Genomic DNA, 20,768 nt, shown 5'->3' on the forward strand with positions numbered 1-20,768 from the left:
GTAGAGCCACCCTGGCACAGTGTCTGTTTAGTTTTACTTCTCATTATGATGCTGGGGATGCAGAGGACCCCTGCTTTTCTCTGGGAGACTTTGTAAGCATTATCTCAAAACACTCCAAAGGCTTTGTAAGGTAGGGTGGGGACAAATACTACTACTCTTTTCTAAATGGAGAAAATGAATTGGAAACATGTTGAGTAGCTTTTGACAAAAGCCCCAAATCTCCACTGAAGCCCCTCAGGGACCTTGGCTCTAGCTCCACATTCAATCCTCCATTCAACACTCTCCCCTCGGAACACAAGTCAGCTTGCTCTGGCTACCCAGAGGGACGCTTTATATTCCTGCTGGTGAAGGGTCTAAAAATGGCTAGGCTTGAAGACAGCTAGCTCTCTCTACACATCTGCAGAATACTATGAATGTATATATACAGAGTACTGGATTTGACCAAGTCTTCACAATCTTTACCTTGAATGATCACTAACCATAAATATTTTGCAGTAACTCTCTTTAAATTAAAAAAAATTCATTATAGTAGCCTACATATACAAGATGTATCTTCCTGAAGCTGAAAGTACTCTTTTCCTTCTCATTAAAGTCACTAGTATATGTTTCTTACTTGTAAACCACTCATTTTTAAAACGTCTTATCAGAGTTCCTGAAACAGGAGGACAACAGGTAGAGAAATAAGCAATTTAACACACCCAGATGTGAGCAGATGTTACATTTAGGAATAGTCTTAAGAAGTGGCTTCCTTGAATTCACTTGACAAGTATTATCAAGCACCTTCTCTATCCAGGCAAAGAACTAACCCTCTGGCGATGCAAAATGAAGCCAAGCATCCCTGCCCTCCAGGGGCTTCTACACAGTGAGTGTCTTAAGGGAAGAGGTGCAAAAGGCAGGGTGTTAGGGAATTTACGTATGGAGGCGGGATGCCTAAGGAGTACATGACCATCCTATGGATGGTCCTGAGGATGTGTGGGGAAGGGAGGATGGGTAGGTGAGAGCACTGCAAACATTAGACCTAGAGGCAAGGGCACAGGAGCAGGATGCAGCTCACAACTGAGGTGCTGATGGCAATTTGGAGTGCACAGGTCACAGGTGAGGATGGAGGGAAGTATGGGAAAGGTTGAAGGCACACCAGAAGTTCTGTTCACCTTGAAAAAGAAGAATCAGGGTTTATTCAGAAGATAGGAAGTCACCAACAGAGTTTTTAAAGATTTCACTAGTGAAGTATAATATATGTAATAAATTTACCCATGTTAAATGAACAGTACCATGAACTTTGACAAAAGTCTATACTGAATAACCAGCAGCACAGACCACCTACCATCTATTACCCAAAAGCTTCCTGCCACCTCTCACAGTCAACATGCCTTTGGTCTGTTTCAGGTATGACAATAAAATGATTAAATGTGTACTTAAGAAAGACTGCTCTGGCAGCAAGGTGATATCTGGCCAGTGACAGAAAGAAACCAGAAACAGAAAGGGTGATAAGGAAACCATGGAAATGGCATAAGCTTAAATAAGGTCAGAAATAGAGAGTTAGACTGGTAAGAGAAACAGGCAGGATCTTGGGGCAAGATATGAGCACAGTCTATATCCTTGGGGTCCAAAGCCTTCAGGGGCAAGGTGGGAAATACACATTGGCAATCCAGGATAGGAGAAAAACAGTGGCAGCCAAGCTCTGCCCCAATATTCAGATCCAAACTCTACACTTGCTGCCAATAAAAGCCTCAGCCTGGCACACCAGACTCCAGTCTGCAAGAATGCCATAAACTGTGGAGACAGAGGAGATGAAGAGCAGAAAGCAGAAAAAAGAGAAAGCAGATGAGTTTTGACAGATAAGTCAGAGACACCTGGAGCATGTCCGGGCAGCAGGGGGGACCTGAGCTCAGGCTCAAGAGAAACACTGGAGCAGGAAACAGATTTGAGAACTATCACCACATGGCAAGAGTTAAAGCCACCAGTAAGAAAGAAGTCAGCACTAGGGCATGCCACCAGGATTCCAGGGAGAACAGGGAAGCCAGTAGATAGTGGGAAGATTGGGACACTCATTTGTGAAATGAGCTTAGGGAAGCCGTATGCTCACTTGTGACATAAGCTTATGAGAGCTGCACATTCACTTGTGAGATGAGCTTAGGGGAAAGGGCACACTCACCTGTGAGATGAGCTTGGGGGAAGGGGTGCACACACTTGTGAGATGAGCTTAGGGAGAGCTGAACACCCACTTGTGAGATGAGCCTGGGAGAGGCACACTTACTTGTGAGATAATCTTAGGAAAGCAGCACACGGACTTTTGAGATGAGCTTAGGGGAAAGGGCACACTCACCTGTGAGATGAGCTTGGGGGAAGGGGTGCACACACTTGTGAGATGAGCTTAGGGAGAGCTGAATACTCACTTGTGAGATGAGCTTCTTCTGAGCTTCCTGCATGACTACATTTGCCAAGGCCATGTCATCTTCTTCTATAAGGAGGTCTTTGTCTGGTTTAGATCTCATTGCCAAAAGCTTGATCTCCTTTGAGCTGAGGACCTCGAATGTATCTGAGAGTAACTCACTGGCGTCCAGGTCCAAGGGTAGGATGCCATCAGCAAAGAATGCTGAGAGAGAAAAAAACATAAGCTTCTGAGAAATGCTCTGGCCCAGAGAGGAGGTGTAATTCACACAACAGGGGGGGCCATCTGAGGCTGCCAGGGGGTCTGCAAGGGTGTTCCGACTGGGACACAGCTGATGCCAGAGAAGGACAAGATAACAGGAGTCTTCCTGCAGTGCCAGGGTCCCCCTTGCTAGAGACCTCCTGGGCCATTATCAACATAGCATTTCATTTGCAAACACACGCATTTTCTCCCACACACTGGACTTACCCAAAATACTAAGGCAGATTTTGGAAGTGATGTTGAATCGCTGTTCATCTGTGAAGTGCTCTAGAAGAAATTTGTAGATTTTCATTCGTCTCTCTTTGTTTGACTTTCCCTTCAATGAAAACAGCCGCTTCTCCCTGTGGCAGAACAAGACAATTTTACTGCATCACATGGGCATGGCCGGCCAGGATTTAACCCTACATTTTAACTGTATCCTCAAAGCTGTATGCCAAAGACTCAAGTGTACTAAAGAAATCCTATGCTCATCACAAGCACTGTCTTTAGGAAGCGACTGGGGGAAGGGGTGCACTCACTTTTGAGATGAGCTTGGGGGAAGGGGTGCATACACTTGTAAGATGAGCTTAGGGAGAGCTGAACACCCACTTGTGAGATAAGCCTGGGGAGGGGATACTCATTGTGAGATGAGCTTCTTCTGACGCCATCCTGTCAAGCCACAGTCAAGAACTGGGGCAGGGTCTGTGTCAACCCACTAACATGCAAAGAGCAAAACTTCCCCCAAGGCCCCCGGCTCTTACTCAGATACAAGGAGAGCGCCTTACTTCACTGACCTCTCTGACTGCGGGAACTTGTTATACTTCTCATGCTTCTCATAGTTATTGAAGTGAAAAATACACTCAATGAAGTGTTGGAAGAACATGACAGGGTTCCTCTTCAGTAACAGGTGAGCCAGGCAAAACTGCCCGAAGCTGCAAAGGTGAGAGGAACAAAGAGGGAGATTCATGTGCTATGTACCAGCAGCCTCTGAATACACCAAGAACTCTGCTGAGCAGAAGACAGCTGTGCATAAGGATAGGGATTTAAAGTCTATCCCAATAAACAGTTCCTTTGGATCCAAAGAAGACAGAAATTCAGCTGTTTGGTCTGTCCTTGCTCCACAGCTTCCTTTCTAATCCAAGGTCAGTGTGATTATTTTATCCACCAGGTTTCCTTTCAAAACTGACACAAGGTGTTGTTATCCAACTGTTGTTGAAGTGGGGAAAGTAGTCAACCAACTTAACCCCAAAACTGCTTCTGCAATTAGAGGCCAGTGGTCTTTAAGGCTGATGCAATGACAATGGTCACCAGAAAAGGGACATCTGGCCTTCACCTCCCAACTTCAAGCTTGTCACCCACAATTATCAACAAAAACCAATTTTAGTAACAGGAACTTTTTTCAAGAATAGGGATTAATGACAAAGAGCTTCATAGTTTGGGTCAGGAGGACAAACTCACTCCGCAAAGCAAAGTACTCAATTCGCTTTGGAATCGCCAGCAAGCCCTGGGCACTCTCCTTCCACCAGAGAGGAGGTATAGTTAACACAACTGGAATGCCGTCTGAGGCTGCCAGGGGGTCTGCAAAGGTATTCTGTCTCAACTGTGCATTCATCTGTGTATTCATTTGTGCAATGCTACGCATGGGTCACAGACGCCACCAGGACCCCAGCAGAATGAAGAGTTCCAGTGCCAGATGAAAATAGGCAACTGTTTGACTACAGGCCACCAGACAATTTCTGTTCATCATGATAGTAGGTGACAGAATGCCAAAGCACTGATTTTTGCTCAGAGGTCAAATGTGGTGCAGGCTCACTGTGATCCACTCACATTGTCAAGACCAGTATTTTGATTTCATTTCAGAGCTCAAATGCAATTTCCACCCACAGGAGCACCAGTCAGCTTTCTTTGGGAGAGTACCGGTGTCAAGGACTGTCCAAACGGCAGACACTGGCTTTCCAGGGCATTGGGACTATGTAGGAGACTAACCCTGTGTTTCCCCTAGTGGTGTTCCTTATGCTAAAATTCAACTCAGTTTGTGTTCACAGCACATCAATTAAAAATCAGAGAAGGTAGATGAAAAATCATGATGGAAATAAGCCTAGATAAAAATTCCACTGTAGATAATTACACCTTGACTATTCACCTAGGAAATAAGGGAGCAGACTGACTTAGAAACTTGAAGAGGCCATGCACATGGCTCACGGCGATAATCCCAGCACTTTCGGAGGTTGAGGCAGGCAGATCACGAGGTCAGGAGATGGAGACCATCTTGGCCAACATGGCAAAATCCCATCTCTATTAAAAAATACAAAAATTAGCCAGGCATGGTGGTATGTGCCTGTAATCCCAGCTACTTGGGAGGCTGAGGCGGGAGAATTGCTTGAACCAGGGAATCGGAGGTTGAAGTGAGCCAAGATCATGCCACTGCACTTCAGCCTGGCGACTGAGCAAGACAGTCTCAAGAAAAAAATAAGAAAAGAAATATAAAAACAAACTAAATAAAACTCTGTTTAATAAAAGGATTTCCATGAGTCAAAATTCACTTAAGGACAACTAGAAGTACTTGTCTGATCTAAGAGTAGTCAGTTTATTTTGTACAAATTATGTTGTTTAATGACCCTGTTTGAAAGGCAAAGGTCACAGCATCAGATGAAGTGCTTTCTAAACAAGGATTACTGTGGTAAACCATCTAAGAATGGAGAACACCATTAAACAAACAAGAATTTATCTTCTGTGGCATAACAACAGTAATACTGTTATCTACTATGGCATGGCAGTTTCTACATTCTGAGAACTTCCTCCTCAGAAACGAAGTCACATATATGAAAATGTAAAGCCGGGCCGGGTGTGGTGGCTCACGCTTGTAATCCCAGCACTTTGGGAGGCCGAGGCGGGTGGATCACGAGGTCAAGAGATTGAGACCATCCTGGTCAACATGGCGAAACCCCATCTCTACTAAAAATACAAAAAATTAGCTGGGCATGGTGGTGCGTGCCTGTAATCTCAGCTACTCAGGAGGCTGAGGCAGGAGAATTGCCTGATCCCAGGAGGCAGAGGTTGCAGTGAGCCGAGATCCCGCCGTTGCACTCCAGCCTGGGTAACAAGAGCGAAACTCCCTCTCAAAAAAAAAAAAAAGAAAATGTAAAGCCAGAGAGAATCAGCAAATCTTCCACAAGATGAGGGTTCACTCTGAGTTTTGACTTGATGTTAAATGCCAATCTATGCAGTTTAGGTCAAGAATACACATGGGTGGAGGTAACCAATAACAGGTAAGATACTGTAGAGTTTAAGCCCTAGTGGAAAACTTGCTGAATCAGCTAGACAAATTCCATAGCAACATAAAACCACGTCAGATTCACACGCTCAGCACTGAAAATGGAGTCACAGAGCTTTCCAGCAAGAGAAACTGGAAACCACAGCCAATGTGTGACTGTAACTCATCTTGGCTGCTGTATTCACTGGAACTTAATTCAAAGGGCAAGTTTCAGCCTTGATGAGATTAAGGTACACAGATCCTGCAAGCTTTCTGACCGATGAAGAGGGACCATTTTGTTTCTTGTTTGTCTGCTAAAAAGTCAGGAGAAAATAGCATTCCAAGTAATGCTTCCTAGAACAATCCTTCAGAGTGACAAGAGGCAGCGCTCTCCAGGTATGTGGATTAGGAAACCTCCATGACTCTCAGGAAATCCTAGTAAGCTGGGAGCTTGGTCAGCATTCTCTCCCCAGCCCTCAGGACAACTACTAGGAGCACATATACCCACACCACTAACTCAGGGATGAGGTCTAGGGATTTCACACAGTGCGAGCTGCATGCATTATATGGTCCACCAGCTAAATCTGAGTGATTACCTTGTTACAGCCTTGTAAAAGGAAGTTATTACTCTCTTACTAAGAATCAAAATCCAGAATATTCCAACTGCCCAAAAAGCCACAAGGGAAGAGCTCTGTGTCCACTTCTGTTTTCAGCTTTAGTGGGAAACATAAAAATATGACTTCTTTCAGATCTCTTCATGAGCCGAATGCCATTCTGAAGCAGGGTGTCTGCTCGTAAAGGCTGCTGTTGCTGAACTCATGTTACTGACCTGGCCTATAAAACACGTCTATCTCAGGGAAGGACTGGGGCTCAGACCCATGTATACCAGAATTCCACTTGAGGCTTGAAGCAGTATTTCCTACACCCTAGTTCCCCCTAGCCACCACCCCAAATCCAAGCGCCTGTGATGGTCTGTCTAGGGTCGTTGTCCCTGACTTGCTGCTTCCCCAAATCCAAGCGCCTGTGATGGTCTGTGATGGTCGTCGTTCCTGACTTGCTGCTTCCTTCCTCCGTGTACTCTGCACTCCAGGTTCCAGAGTGAATCAGGCCCTACCCTCCACAGCCAACTCTCAGGGCACTCTATGCTTTCTTTTTATGAATGAAGGCTGGCTGTCTTCAAGCACACCAGTTCTTTGTCAGCCCTTCCCAGAGAAGGCTGCTTCATCCCTTGGTCAGGGGATGAGGAGTACATTTCCCAGACCGCCAGTGCCTTCCTGCCTAAACCCACCAAATGTTCACTGCGTGTCTGCTCAGTTTCATGTTCCCTTTCAGGTGCTAGGAATATGGCGTTAACAGAACCAAACTCGTGCCTCTCAGGAAGCCTGTATGGAGAGTGTGGACCAGACAGTGTGTTGCCAGCAGTGCTCTGACACTGGCAGTCAGCTCGAAACAGGTCCACTGAAGCACGGAAGGATGCTGGTTAAGACGCACACAGGATGCTGAGGCACCTGCAGACGGCCTCCACCTCCGCCTCCCTGTGGCGCTCCTGCCACCTGCCTCTTGCCCTCTCTGTTCCTGGTTTTCCTCTCCATTCCAAATCCCCACAGGACTCAGAGTCTTTAATGTCCATGCAGATGAGCCACTGAATGCCCTAACTTTCTACTTTCCTGGCTTCCCTCTTTCCAGTGACCCTCCCATCTGGACCCAACATCACCAGTGGCAGCAACGCCCTGGACCCAGTTGCCACAGTGGAGATCAAAGAGTCCACTCATGGCTGCTCTGCCGATCCTTCCAGCGATCTGGCTCCTGGCTCCTTCAGCCCATTGGATTGTTCCATGGCTTCACTAAGCCCTCCAGACAGTTGAGTGCTTGCTTCCTTTTCTCCCAAACCAGGCCATCCTTGTTGCTGCCCCCTTTTCTATCTCAGTGGTCCATTATTTGAGTCGTTCTCCTACCTTAAGCTTCTGGCCCTGCCTCTCTGCACTCCTGTGGCAGTGCCCAGTTAAACTAAAATAATCTGCTTATTGCTTGGCTGTCATCCTGTGACTACAAGGCCATTACCTACTGGGCAGACAGGAAAACAGATCATAGAATTCTGTAGCATCCAAATTTGGGGTTTATATGAGCAATTAAAAATGTCATTCATGCCAGGGGTGATGGCTCATGCCTAATCCTTGCACTTTGGGAGGCTGAGGTGAGACTGCTTGAGCCCAGGAGTTTGAGACCAGCTGGGCAACACAGTGAGATCCTAACTCTACAAAAAATGAAAAATTCGCTAGTTGCAGTGGGACCCACCTGTAGTCCTAACTATCTGGGAGGATGGGGTGGAAGGATCATGTGAGCTTGGGAGACTGTGGCTGCAGTGAGCCGTGATTGCTCCATTGCACTCCAACCTGGGAAACAGAGTGAGACCCTGTCTCAAAAAAAAAGTCATACAGAGAGCACAGAACAAAAACCTGCAGGGACGACCAGAGCCTCGTTCTACAGAATGTGGGTGATGGAGAGGCAGGGCTGCAAGAAATGAGTGGAGTCCAGCTCCAGTCCCTCTTGCCAGAAGTGCCATCATCCAGATGCAGCCTGTGGCCAGCTAGCTCTCCAATTCCAGTGGAGGAGCTGTGACTACTGAGGCCCCCAACCTCATAGTTATTCAGTGGGGGCAGCTGAGGAGGTGCTCACAGCTCCAGATCCACCAGACCTTAGGGAGGCAGAGGATGGTGAGGCCAGGAAGGGTGTGGTCCAGGATGTCCTCTCTGAGATACCACAGATGGATGAAGATTTACAGAGCATGTGCTGCTGAGTGGGGCTGATGGGGAGCAGACCTGGATCTGTATGAAACAGGTGGAAACACTTCCCCCAGCTGTCTAAGCTACCTGCCTTTGGCCCACCCAGACAGAAACTCCTCATCATCCACAGCACGCCAGCTACTGAGCTGCTGGAGGACAGCAGCACTGGGGTGGTTCCACCATGCTCTAGCTCCTAGCCCCACTGCCACCCGGTCTAGCCTTTGCCTGCACAGGGCTCCTCACTCAATCTGAATGGAGGGCAGGCCCTGTATCAGGGTCTGCCCTCCATCCAGACTGTCCAGACTCTAACCTTAGTCCAAATGGTGTTTATGTCTGGAAGAGAGCCACTGGTACCTCTTCCCACCCCACACAGAGACCCCCAACTCACTCTCTGCTTTGTCTGGGCTGAGGTGGAGGGGGACTACTGGCTGAGCTCACTAATGAAAACCCAGAACCTCAAAGCAAAAAAAAGTCACAAAAATTTCAATAGGCTCTGTAAACCATAGTCTCTTCATAAGACCTGTATTAGCAGATATACGTGAAAAATGTGTTGCCTGGTGCAGTGACTCAAGCCTGTAATTCCAACACTTCGGAAGGCCAAGGTGGGTGGATTGCCTGAGCCCAGCGTTTGAGACCAGCCTGGCAAAAACCTGTCTCACACAAAAAATTTGAAAACTAGCCGAGTATGGTGGCATGCACCTGCAGTCCGAGTTACTTGGGAGGCTGAGGTGGGAGGATCACTTGAGCCCAGGAGGTCAAGGCTGCAGGGAGCCATGACTGCATAATCGCACTCCAGCCTGAATGAGAATCTGTCTCAAAATAATAATAATAATAATAATAATAATAATAAATCTAACATAGCAGACAGGCATAGCCTTTGGCCTAAAAATCAAAAGTCAGACACAGAAAGATATATACCACATATTCTCATATATAAGAGCTAAAAAAAGGTAGGGTCATAGAAGCAGAGAGTAGAATTGTGATTACAGGCTGGAAGGGTACAGAAAGGCTGGTTAACAAATATAAGTTATAGGAGGGAGTATGTTAAAATGCTTGACAGCACTATAGGGTGAATATAGTTAACAATAATTTACTATTTTCAAAAAGCTAGGAGAGAAGACTTGGAAAGTTCTCAACACAAAGAAATGATAAAAATGTTTGAGGTGGTGGGTATGCTAAGTACCCCAATTTGATCATTACATGTTCTATACAATATCACTCTCTATCCCATAAATATGTATAATTATTACACGGAAGAATAAAAATAAAAATAAAAGGAAAAAATTCAGAGAACAGACTAACTTAAATTAGTAAGCAAACGTAGTGATCAGCTTTTCAAAGCTGAAAATCATGGTCTACATTTGAACTATGGTTTAAATAAATGCAGACATACAAGGGAAAAAGATGAAGGCAGAAGTATTAAAATGTTAGTAAGAGGCACTGAGAATCTTACTACACTGTAAAGTATCTCTATCCTCTTATTTGATTGATGATCCATCTGAATACTCACATGTGCAAATCCTGCATTATAATTTATTCACTGATCAATGCTATTTTTAACACACACGTATAGGAGTTAACAACCGTGAGGAAAAATGAGAAAATTTAGGTTAAGTAACCGATTTTAGCTCCCAGGTACATCACCTGAAAGCATTCCCAGACTGTCTGATTACAGCTGCTCCTGGGCCATGCATTGTGTAGAGAGCCCTGAGTCAGTATAGCAGACACGCTGTAAAGGTAAGAGGGTTATGTGAAGCTATCTAAAAAAAAAAGTGGCAGCCTTAGCTTTTTGCTTCTGACTTTAGACAGCAGTTAAGTAGAATGTTGGTTTTACTGGTTTGTTATGTGAAATGTTCCCCTCCTTGGAAAATTACACCTACAGAAAATGGAGCGGAAACCGCTGCTAAATGGAACTGAGACTAAATTATTGCTGGCTATATTTAGACCCAAAGGGACCCACTGTTATCAGCCATTTATAGTTAATAAGCTCTGTAAAGACCTCTTCTCCACTGTGCAGCTTTTGCCACGGCATTCAACATTCTACTTTCCAATTGCAGACTTGCTTTAATAAGAATTATTGTTACAACAAACTCTAGGGTAACAAATTCTAACAGACCATTTTGCAAAGCCTTGAAAATAAATCTTTAAAAAAACAATAGCAGGATAGAAATTAATATCTCCAAAGTCACTCCCCAGCACCATACAAGTCTGAAGAAATGCCAGTTCCAAGGAGTTTTGTCATCTGTATACTTGATTCCACATTGCGCAATTTTGTCTTAATTCCTCATTTCTTCCTTAAAATTTCTGCACTTGAAGTCTCAGCTCTTTATCAAAATTAACTGTTTTTTTTGGGGGGGGTTGAAATGAACACAGTGAAATCAATAGTGGCTGTTCCTCTATATAGTGTAATACAACAGGCATAAACTATTCTTCATGCTCCTTCAGGAACAGGAAACACTGTCAGCAAATGCAGTCAATGCAGAGATTATCCAATGATGAATCTACCATTTTCTTTTAAACTGTGTACAAAATAAAGGTTTGTTATATTGCATAGTATCTTAAAAATCTGCTAATTTTTCTGGCACCTACCAAAAGCTCACTGACTCCTACATAACTCTCAACCAATCTCAAAGGAAAGAAATCCAGCATACATCAGAAATGAGGTAAACTATTCAGTTGTCTGACGTGAGGAAAAGATTTACCTGGCAACGTCTGGGTGTGAATCTATCACGGTGCTGACAAATCGAAAGAACAGGGAACCCTTCCACTTCACAAATTCTTCCTGTGCAGAGAGAAGCCGGCATGTTTCAGAGTCATGGGCAATCCTCCCTGGTCCCAGCTGCACTCCACCCACCACATGGTCAGTCCCCAGCACTCAGGCTCAGCGCACAGGCACACACTTCCCAACCGTCGGAACGTAGTGCAGAGTACACAGGCAGAACAGCAGCAGCCTTCTACCCCAGGGAAACATGACTCAAAGCACATTGCATTAGAGGGATGCTGCCACCTTCTAGTTACAATAGAATGATGTATGAGAATACAGAACATACCAGGACAGACATACAACCTAAGTGAAAACCCTTCCCTTTAAAAATCAAGTATTATTTTCTCCTTGTTACAGGCCAAACATGGGCTCTCAATGTGTATAAAAATATAATGCTCTGTAGAGCTCTGTAGTTCACTAAGTTCTGCTGCACACAGAAACATCCCACTAGACTCACAGGGCCCAGCGCAAAGACTATGATCCCCATTTTATGAACGAAGAAGTTTGATCTGAAAAATGTGGACTTGTCCAAGTTAAAGAAGAATAACAGAATTCGAACTAGAACTACCTGTCTACTGAATGTGCTTTTCTCTGCATGGTACTTATTTTCAAAATGAAGCTTCACACTGCTTAACAGAATGTCTGAACAAAGACCCAAAACGAACATTCACAAGTAACATTGTTGAGAAGGTTGTGCTGAATATCAGAAAGGTAATATTCCAGACCAGAGATGAGACAGTTATTTTTGGATTCTATTACACAGCAAGCACATTTCCTATGCTACTCAAATATTCCCTCAAACCAGAAGCAATGGTGGAGGAGAAAGGACAGGTGGAACCCTCCTATGCACCTGCAAGAGATTGGTAAGCAAGATGAGCGTCTGCTTCCGGATGAACGGGTTGGAATCCTTCAGACACATAGAGATGTTGGGAATATACTTGTCCACCATGGCAGTGTAGCGGATGCAAAGATCGCACATCACAATGATGACGTTGTTGCGGACAGCCACATCCTCACACACCTCGAGCTCTCGCACCAGGGCTGGGATGCTCTTCTTGGCGAGATCCTCGTGCTGTAAACACAGCTTACCTGGCACAGAAGACAGGAGGAGGTCTCGACTCTATTCTAAATCCTAATTCCGTTCCCATATTTTCTCCAGATACATCTTGCTATGGCTTCCATTTAATCAGAGTTAAAACATCATCCTCACAAGCATACACAACAAAAAACTAAAGGCAGACAGACCCATCTTGACTATTTGACTAAAAATGCTTTAAGGAGAAAAACTCCCCCAGGAGTTATATACCACAGGGTGTTCCTTTATACCCATAAAATCATCTTCCTTTTAAAGTCAACATTTGAATTTTACAGTTATCCCACTTACTTAGAAAATGATCAGCAATGCCTGAGAGGTGAAACGTTTTACTTCTGATTATACATATCCTCTACAGATGCTAAATACCCCGTGCTGAACTTGAAAATCTGAGCTAGGTCAATAGGAAAGAATGCATGTCCCCTTTCTTTCTTTCTTGTTCACTGTTGGAAAGGCTGCTGAGTTCTGTTTGTATGTTTCTTTTGTGCCTGGGAAATGTTTTGCAATTCTTGGGTATTTGAAAAATTACTAGTAATATGAAAAAAATTAGTAACTCATATGTAGCATGAAATACACTCACACTAAAGAAAAAAAATCGACTTCCAGCACAGAGGTCAGTGTTTTCAAGATTAAAAATAGATATTTTATGGAGAAATATCTAGCCAGCTCTGGAAAATATTAAATAAACCACTTCCTTTTATGGTTTGAACTTCAAATTTATTTCTTCATTTCCAGAACTCAGTGCAGTACCCGGATGAACAGACTTCATGGTGATGCATTATGAGTATAAAAAATTACAGGAATATTAAAGTCAAGTGAAAGCACTGAAAATAGTTACAGAAACAGGTATAGTTGTAATAAATGAACATAATCCTACTAAAAAACAAAGGCTTTCTCTAGACTCTCAAGAGAGTACCTGAGTCTGTCTTGGGGAGTTATCAGCCTGAGGGCTGTCATGACCAGCACGTGGTTATGCAGAGCTCAGCGCTCATATCAGAGCCGCCTCTAGGAACCACACGGGCGGAGAGCAGACACAGACAGGTTTGGCAACCCCTGACTCATTCACGGCTGGACTTAACTTAAGACAACAGCTACACCCAGAACTTGATGCCAAGCCCCATTCTTCTATGTTTTTCTTACCTAAGGTAATAATGGCATGTGCTCTAATCACGGAGGGCATGACAGAACCTCTGACCTGGGAGGGTGGCTGAGAGGCTGGGGCATCACTGCTGCCTTGAGATGATGGTACTGCAGGGAAGGGAGAAAGGATTACTGGCAGAACCTTCAAACGGCATGCATGGTGCAGGGTAGGATTTCAAATGCCTTACAATGGTCAGCATCAGCAGGTGAAGCCAGGATAGACTGAATCAGAAGGAAGATGCGCTTCTCCACCCTGGCTGGACACAGCTGGGCTATATCCCCTAAGGTAAAAATGTACTTCACCTACAAAGAGAATTGGTTTTACAGTAAAAATAAGGTAAAAGAAAAGTGAGCTCTAGCTAGATTGAGGACATGCCAATAGAGTATTTTCTTTATCCCCCAAATTTAAAATAATTTTAATATTTTTTGTTTCATAAAAATACATGGCTATTGTAAAAACTTAGTCACTATGCAATGAAACTCATCCAAAATTAGGGCAACCATATAATTTTATCACCTAAATCTTGCAGACAAATCTGCAAGTAAAAGGGGGTGCTATTAGTAATTACGTTGTGATAACAGGTATACACCAGGATTATCTTGGGTAAACCAGAATACAGAATCATCGACCTTTAATTCCACCGCCCAGACACATCATTACTGTTTTTGTGTATAACTTTTTCTACAGTCACATGGCTTTGTGTTTACTTTTCTTATACACTTACTAATCATAGCATTTTGAAGTCTGCAGTGATTACTTTGACTCTTAGGCACCTTTTCAATGCCAATATCTATGACACATATGTTTAATGACTATGTAAGTATGCCATTTTAAAACTAGGATTGCCATCATAACTTACTTCACTATCCCACTATTAATGAACACTGATGCTGCTGTTTCACTTTTCAAATGTTTCTGTTAGGTCTGGTGCACACCTGTGTATCCTCAATTACCGTTCTCTTTCCTCAGAAGTAAAACCCAAGGTAAAGAGTGTTTAAAGCTATTTTACATTTTGAAACCTATTTTCAAGTTGCCTTCCGGATTATTTTACTATGTAGACCCCATCCAAAACCTACTTGCAGCTGCCATGCTGTTTATGAATAACATTCCGTTTAACAACTAATAGTGTTCTTTCTCTATTTACACCCCAAATAAAGGGATGATACTGAATAGTCAAATGTTGAATAAAAGCTTATTCTAGGGTAAGAAAGCTAATACAAAGCACATGAGTTTAAAATAATCTTGAAATACTATATATCTTCATCAAAGAAAAATTTTAAATCTATTTAAAGAAGCATGAATGAAACTATGTACATATGGTACAATCTTTCCATATACATTTTGACTGAAGAGTAAATTTTTATGATACAGTTAACAGCTGGAAAAAATTTGGGGGTGTGGGTAGGGACAGGATTCACGGACCATAATAAGCATTTTTCTTTGTGTGGGCAGAAATGAGAAGAGCAAGACCCTCTAGAAACCGTGGGCCAAGCCTGTACTACACTCCCTGGCCCTCTTACCTAACGTGTCCAGGTTCCCCTAGTGAGGCTTTTTATTACTGAGCATGTGCACAGTAGCGCCTCAGGCACAATGGTCTTCTCTTTTAACAAATCTAAACTTGGTCTGTGATCACTGGGAATTAGGAGAGCTAGGCTACAAGTAGAAACCGAACACAGAAAACATGTGCTCTACTAATATAAATGGCCAGTTTTGGTTAAATGATGACCTGTACTGAAGGGCATTAAAAAGCAGCTCATTATTTCCTTGGGTGGACAGAGTCAGATGTTGGAACAAGAATTACTGCCATACATTTTGTCCCCGTTCCGCCACTGAAATCAGCTAACTGTCCTGTCCTGGCTTAAAGGAATCTCTTGCATTGTTTACAGTTTCTAAAGCAGGGGTGCCACGGAAAACAATCCTGGGGCTCCAAGGTCATCTGTGTTTTGAATTGTCAAATATCTCATTTTATTGCTGTCATTACTTTGCAATACTCAGTACTATTCCCCAGTTCTACTGTCTGATGTTCAAATAGCCCAGAAGACATGTTAAATTTTTACAAGAGCAAACACACAAACCAAGAGTATACTCACATTTTTATTTTTTACCTTATTATTTCTAAGCTTGACTATACCAACCTTACAACACATATTGTGTTTTCCCTACTGGAATCAGGCTTCTCATAAGATTTAACTGAATGAAGTGTATACCACTGAGAACCCCCTGACCCCCAAAAACAAGTATCTAAGAAAAAAATTAATAGATTATCAATTTAAAAGTACCTTCTAAAAAGAGAGAATAAGCTCTAGGCTAAGACAGCCCTTTTTAAAATAGCATTTAAAGTGCACATTACAAAGTAATCTTTAATAAAAACTCACCGATAAAATGGAAGAGGAAAGAAGGTTAGGAAAAGCAGTTGCTTACCAACAGGTCTTCATCCATATTCCCTGATCCATCCTCCTTCAGAACGATGTTGGAGAGGCGGTGCTCACAGGTGTAGAGTACATCCCCACACACCTGCTTCAGCAATTCCTATGGCAAGTCAAATTTATCTCTGAAGGGCCCCGCACATCTCCCAGACAGCCCATGAAACATGTTCTCAGAAGAAACGCTATGATCTTCAAACGGATAGGGTGTAGGGGTGCTTTCTATCTTTCCTCTTTCCCACAATTTGTCCAAAACCACAATGACATGCATTGAGCAATCTAGCCATGAGTACCGGCTAAGTGAAATTTATAAAGAATGGTGTATGTATCATCTTTCTTTCTACATTTGCCCTGTAAGAGCAAAAGGCCAAATATTTACAAAGACCTCGTGCAGTAGTTTATCAGAGATCTGTAACAGTAGTGCTCCTCCCAAAATAGAGAAATAAGCTGTAGTTTTGCCAGCATAAGCAGATGATAAATTAACTACATGTGATAAACATGTTTTTAAAGACATAAAATAGAAAGTTGTTATTCTTCTGAAATTTATTCATTAAGGACAAGGTTTCCGTGTCTCTTACTGATGACAGTAACTTCAAGGGGTCACCTTTAGTGCACATCGGATTGTTCCTCTATGCCAAGGGAAGGAGAGAGCTCCTAATCATGTTCTAGAATGCTTGGACCTCATTCTCTGTAGGAAGCCACTCCAGAACACTTAGGTTGAGCTAAGTGCTTCCACCCATTGCATCCATGTTACCTGAGGCTGACTTTTATTTTAGGAATCATTACATTATATTGAAATCATCTGCTGATGTACATACACCTCCCCTTCTCCTCTGCAGTGCCTTAGGAAGGGACCTGTGTTAACCATCATCCAGTGCCTAGCAGTACCACAGCCTGGCAAGCCATCACTTTGAGCAACGTTTTTAATCTGACTTGCCCTAATGTGTCTTGAAACTATTGCCTTTATTACTTTTAAAAGAACTATTGCACTTAAATTTTTAGTAGATTGCACAACCTGGACCACAACATTGGCCCAAAGAGTTTCTGCAATTCTTATGCTTGACGAGGACAGAACCTGGGTAGTATGACTAGTAAGTTTCAATATCACAGAATCTGGGAAAGCTGACAAGGCCACCCAATCCTGGCATTCTCTCCACACGGCAGCTTGTTCCAAGTTCTTGTGCAGCTTCTCCTGAACACCTCCTATAACAAGGGACATGCTCTGGGGCAAGCCCCTCCACTTTAGGCAGACCTCAGTAAGTTTTTTCTTGAGTTTGCCAAAACTTATAATTTCCATTCATTGGTCCAGATGGGTTGTCTGGGAATACCAAATGAATCCAATTCTTTTATTTGAAAGTCCTTCATAAATCTGAATTTAGCTAGGCAGCCTACCCTCCCCAACGCTTCCCTTCTCCATGCTAAAGACTCCAGGCCCTTCTGCCGTTCCTTACATAACTTGCTTTGTGATGCACGTATTTAACTGCTCTCCTCTAGTTACAATCAATTTCATCAACATTTCTTTGTAAATTTGTCACTGTTAGTGAATTATAGAATGTGTCAACTTGGATTTAGCCAGGACGAAGAACAAGACCACTGCTCCTCTTATTCTAGACACTATTTTTACTAATACAGTCCAAGATCTTACCAATTTTTTAATGACAGCCACAAAACAGATAACAAAAATGCCCGAAGACCACAGATAAAACTGTGGTGGTTTTTGCTAATGTAGTAGTAAGCCTCACCCGTTTCCAGCTCTCAGTGTCTAACGTGAAGATAGTTCCTTGCCTTCCTCACAGGCTCTCATGACAATGCAACCACCGTCCTAATGGCCCTGGCCAGCAGCAAGTGGCGGATGACTTCCTAGGCCCTGACTGCACACTGTACACATGATTCTTTTTCCACCCAGTGCTGGTGAAAAGAAAATTAGGAAAACGTCAGAGGCCTTAGTTCTAGTCCCAGCTCTGCCAATACTAAGTTGTGTACCATTGAGCCTGGCAGGCTTGCAGTTTCAAAGTCTGTTACGTAAATTCCTCCCTGATCACTCTTTCCTTAGTCTTACCAAGCCTGTAATCCCAGCACTTTGGGAGGCTGAACTGGGCAGATCACTTGAGATTAGGAGTTTGAGACCAGTCTGGCCAACAAGGTGAAAGCCTGTCTCTACTAAAAATACAAAAATTAGCTGGGCGTGATGGCATGTGCCTTTAATCCCAGCTACTCAGGGGGCTGAGGCACAAGAATTGCTTAAAACTGGGAGGCGGAGGTTGCAGTGAGCTGAGATTGCCCCACTGTACTCCAGCCTGGGCAACAGAGCAAGACTCCATCTCAAAAATAAAAATAAAAGTTTTTAATATAATTTCATGGGTCTTGAGATAAAGGGTTAGAAAATCACGTAATGCAAGTATCCCTTTCACCAATAAAAGGGCTTAAAGATAGATAACCAGAAAAACACCAGATACCATTTCATAAGAAATAGGTCAACAGTCTTAAGTCCCAAGCAAAAAAGTTACAATCATTGTTTTAATTGACAGAAGTAGAAAATGTAACGTATTAAGGAAAGACCTTCTCTAATGAACTTGGTCAAGAAAAGGAGGCATAGGAATGTAGTTGGAGAGATCAGCTGAAGCCATCTTTTTTTTTTTAAATTTTGAAAAACTTAAATATATCCAGCAATTATTTAATTTTTGGTTTCTATAGTCATTAATAACCCCAGCCCTAACCTTTTTCATTACGATTAGTAGTAACAGTGCATCTCATGACAAAAACAGAATAAATACATGGTAATACAATGACTTCTTAAGAGTTACTGCTATGCACACTTTTTAAGGAGTCAAAGTAATTCTCTGCCTCACATATCACTGATTTGGATTTCTGCTTATGCATATATAAAAACATTAGCTGTGGGCTGTAGGCAACTTTGGGGACATGATACCAAGAGATATTTAAGTAGTGTAACCTTATAGTAACAGGACAGGCATGTCCAAGATTATGACTTATCAAAAGGTCAGAAACCTCGTCTGGAGGGAACTTCCTGCTTAAATGGAAAATTGACTATAAATGTTCTTGGAATGACCATGGAAGTAGATAACCTTGCAGAATTCTCACCAGGAAATGAAAGACAATCAATAGGCCTGCCTTCGTGAAAGACACTTGTACCTGCAGTCAAGGTGGTGACCATCTAAGGGAGCCAAGTCTCTTCAGCAGCCAAATCTTGGGGAAAGTCAACTGCTAGTTATATGTAAACCTTGCCTTGTTGCAGCAATAGCTGCTGGGACATCCTTACAGGTCTCCTTATTTATAGAGAATACTCCTCAAACTTCAAAACACATCTAGTAACATGCCTAAGCACAAATGAGGCAGAAACAGATCAGGGAAAGTCTGGCCGTACCTGCTCCTCTGCTGGTGTCTCTACAGATGCACTACAAAGCCTCTGCAAAGCGTCCACAGCTGCACTGATCACCTCTAGAGGCCACTGAAATGCATTCAGCTTACACTTGACAGCATCTATGAAGGAAGTCAAAACCCCTGAAGTTCAACTGCTTAAAAAAAATATATGTGTGTGTGTGTGTATATATATATATATAAATATTTATATATATGTATATAGGTAAATATATATACACTCATAAGTATATATTTATATATGTATATATAAATATATATATACACACATATATAAAATATATATTTTTTCATATATGTACATATGTATTTATATATATGTGTGTGTATAATGTGTATATCACATATATATGTAGGTATGTATCTGAAATGAACAGCAATGCATTTTCAAGAAAGATTCTCCAGCAGACACTCACCAGTCACTTTGTCCCGGATGCTCTTAGGAAGATGCTTTGCAATATGCCCAATCACACAAAGAATATGTCCTAAGGTGTTTGAATTGGGATTCTGCTGACTAGACAAAGGGCAGGAGAAATACCAAGGGAAAAGCAAGTTAAACACTGCTGCCAACAAGGGCCTTTCTTCTAAATTATTAACATTGGAGGAAGTAGCGTAGCTAGCATGGCTTAGAAGTCAAGCTGTGGGAACAACAAGGCACTTAACGTACCTGGACAATGGGGAAATGGGCTAAACGTGATTCATATTTTTCATGCTTGTTTTTATGCCAGGTTTTAAAGAGAAGGTCTCTGTATATAAATAGCTGTGAAAAAGCCCAATTCCTTAAGCCATGGGCTTTGTTTCTAAAGCTCTTCAGTGTCCATCAGTGGTTACATTAGAAGATACAAACCTCCTGATTTTCTCCCAGGACTCTATTATTCTGCTATAGTCCAGACTGGGTGAGGAGCCAGCAATCTTGGAGAGCAGCATCCAGGCAGGTGCCGAATGTTCCATGCCAGTGTGAGATATTATATTGTTTATAAAAGTGGATGAGAACTTTCCTCTCTTGGACCATATATGAAAGGCCTTATTTAAATATCGGCTGGAAAGAAAAGATAGAAAAGCAGAATTGAAACTGTAAATATACAAAACTATTCAATCAGCACCTCACTGAAAACTATCAACTTCTGCAGCTCTAGGACTCCTGTGGCACCTGAAACTTTCACATAGATATTCCTAAATAGTGGTGTGTCTGATACCAAACTAGGTACCCTTTAAATGTTTATTATTCTGTAATTAGTTATATTCATTTTTCCCCTCATAAAATATTTTTCAACCAAAGA

At 42.7% G+C, this 20,768-nt stretch overlaps 1 protein-coding gene and 1 pseudogene across 9 annotated transcripts in view; one reads left to right on the forward strand and one right to left on the reverse strand.

Annotated features, from left to right (window-relative positions):
- The window catches only part of NCAPD3 (non-SMC condensin II complex subunit D3), an 80,961-nt gene that overhangs the window by 11,325 nt on the left and 48,868 nt on the right, over positions 1-20,768 (reverse strand). For 5 of the 9 annotated variants that reach the window (XM_078339875.1, XM_035265134.3, XM_035265133.3 and 2 more), the window contains 11 exons: positions 20,336-20,527; positions 19,905-20,002; positions 19,475-19,590; positions 16,088-16,195; positions 13,854-13,968; positions 13,666-13,773; positions 12,283-12,521; positions 11,371-11,450; positions 3,427-3,564; positions 2,861-2,994; positions 2,397-2,596 (listed from right to left, as the gene is read on the reverse strand). In XM_078339875.1, coding sequence (XP_078196001.1) covers positions 2,397-2,596; positions 2,861-2,994; positions 3,427-3,564; positions 11,371-11,450; positions 12,283-12,521; positions 13,666-13,773; positions 13,854-13,968; positions 16,088-16,195; positions 19,475-19,590; positions 19,905-20,002; positions 20,336-20,527 — 1,528 coding nt within the window. Of the gene's footprint in view, positions 1-2,396; positions 2,597-2,860; positions 2,995-3,417; positions 3,565-11,370; positions 11,451-12,282; positions 12,522-13,665; positions 13,774-13,853; positions 13,969-16,087; positions 16,196-19,474; positions 19,591-19,904; positions 20,003-20,335; positions 20,528-20,768 lie in introns of all 9 variants that reach the window. The other 4 variants (XM_078339873.1, XM_078339872.1, XM_078339874.1 and 1 more) reach the window with 1 other exon arrangement.
- Positions 7,229-8,865, forward strand: LOC144578008 (zinc finger protein 628-like; annotated as a pseudogene).

The sequence above is a fragment of the Callithrix jacchus genome, chromosome 10 (genome assembly GCF_049354715.1).
Source record: "Callithrix jacchus isolate 240 chromosome 10, calJac240_pri, whole genome shotgun sequence".
Classification (NCBI taxonomy): Eukaryota; Metazoa; Chordata; class Mammalia; order Primates; family Cebidae; genus Callithrix; species Callithrix jacchus.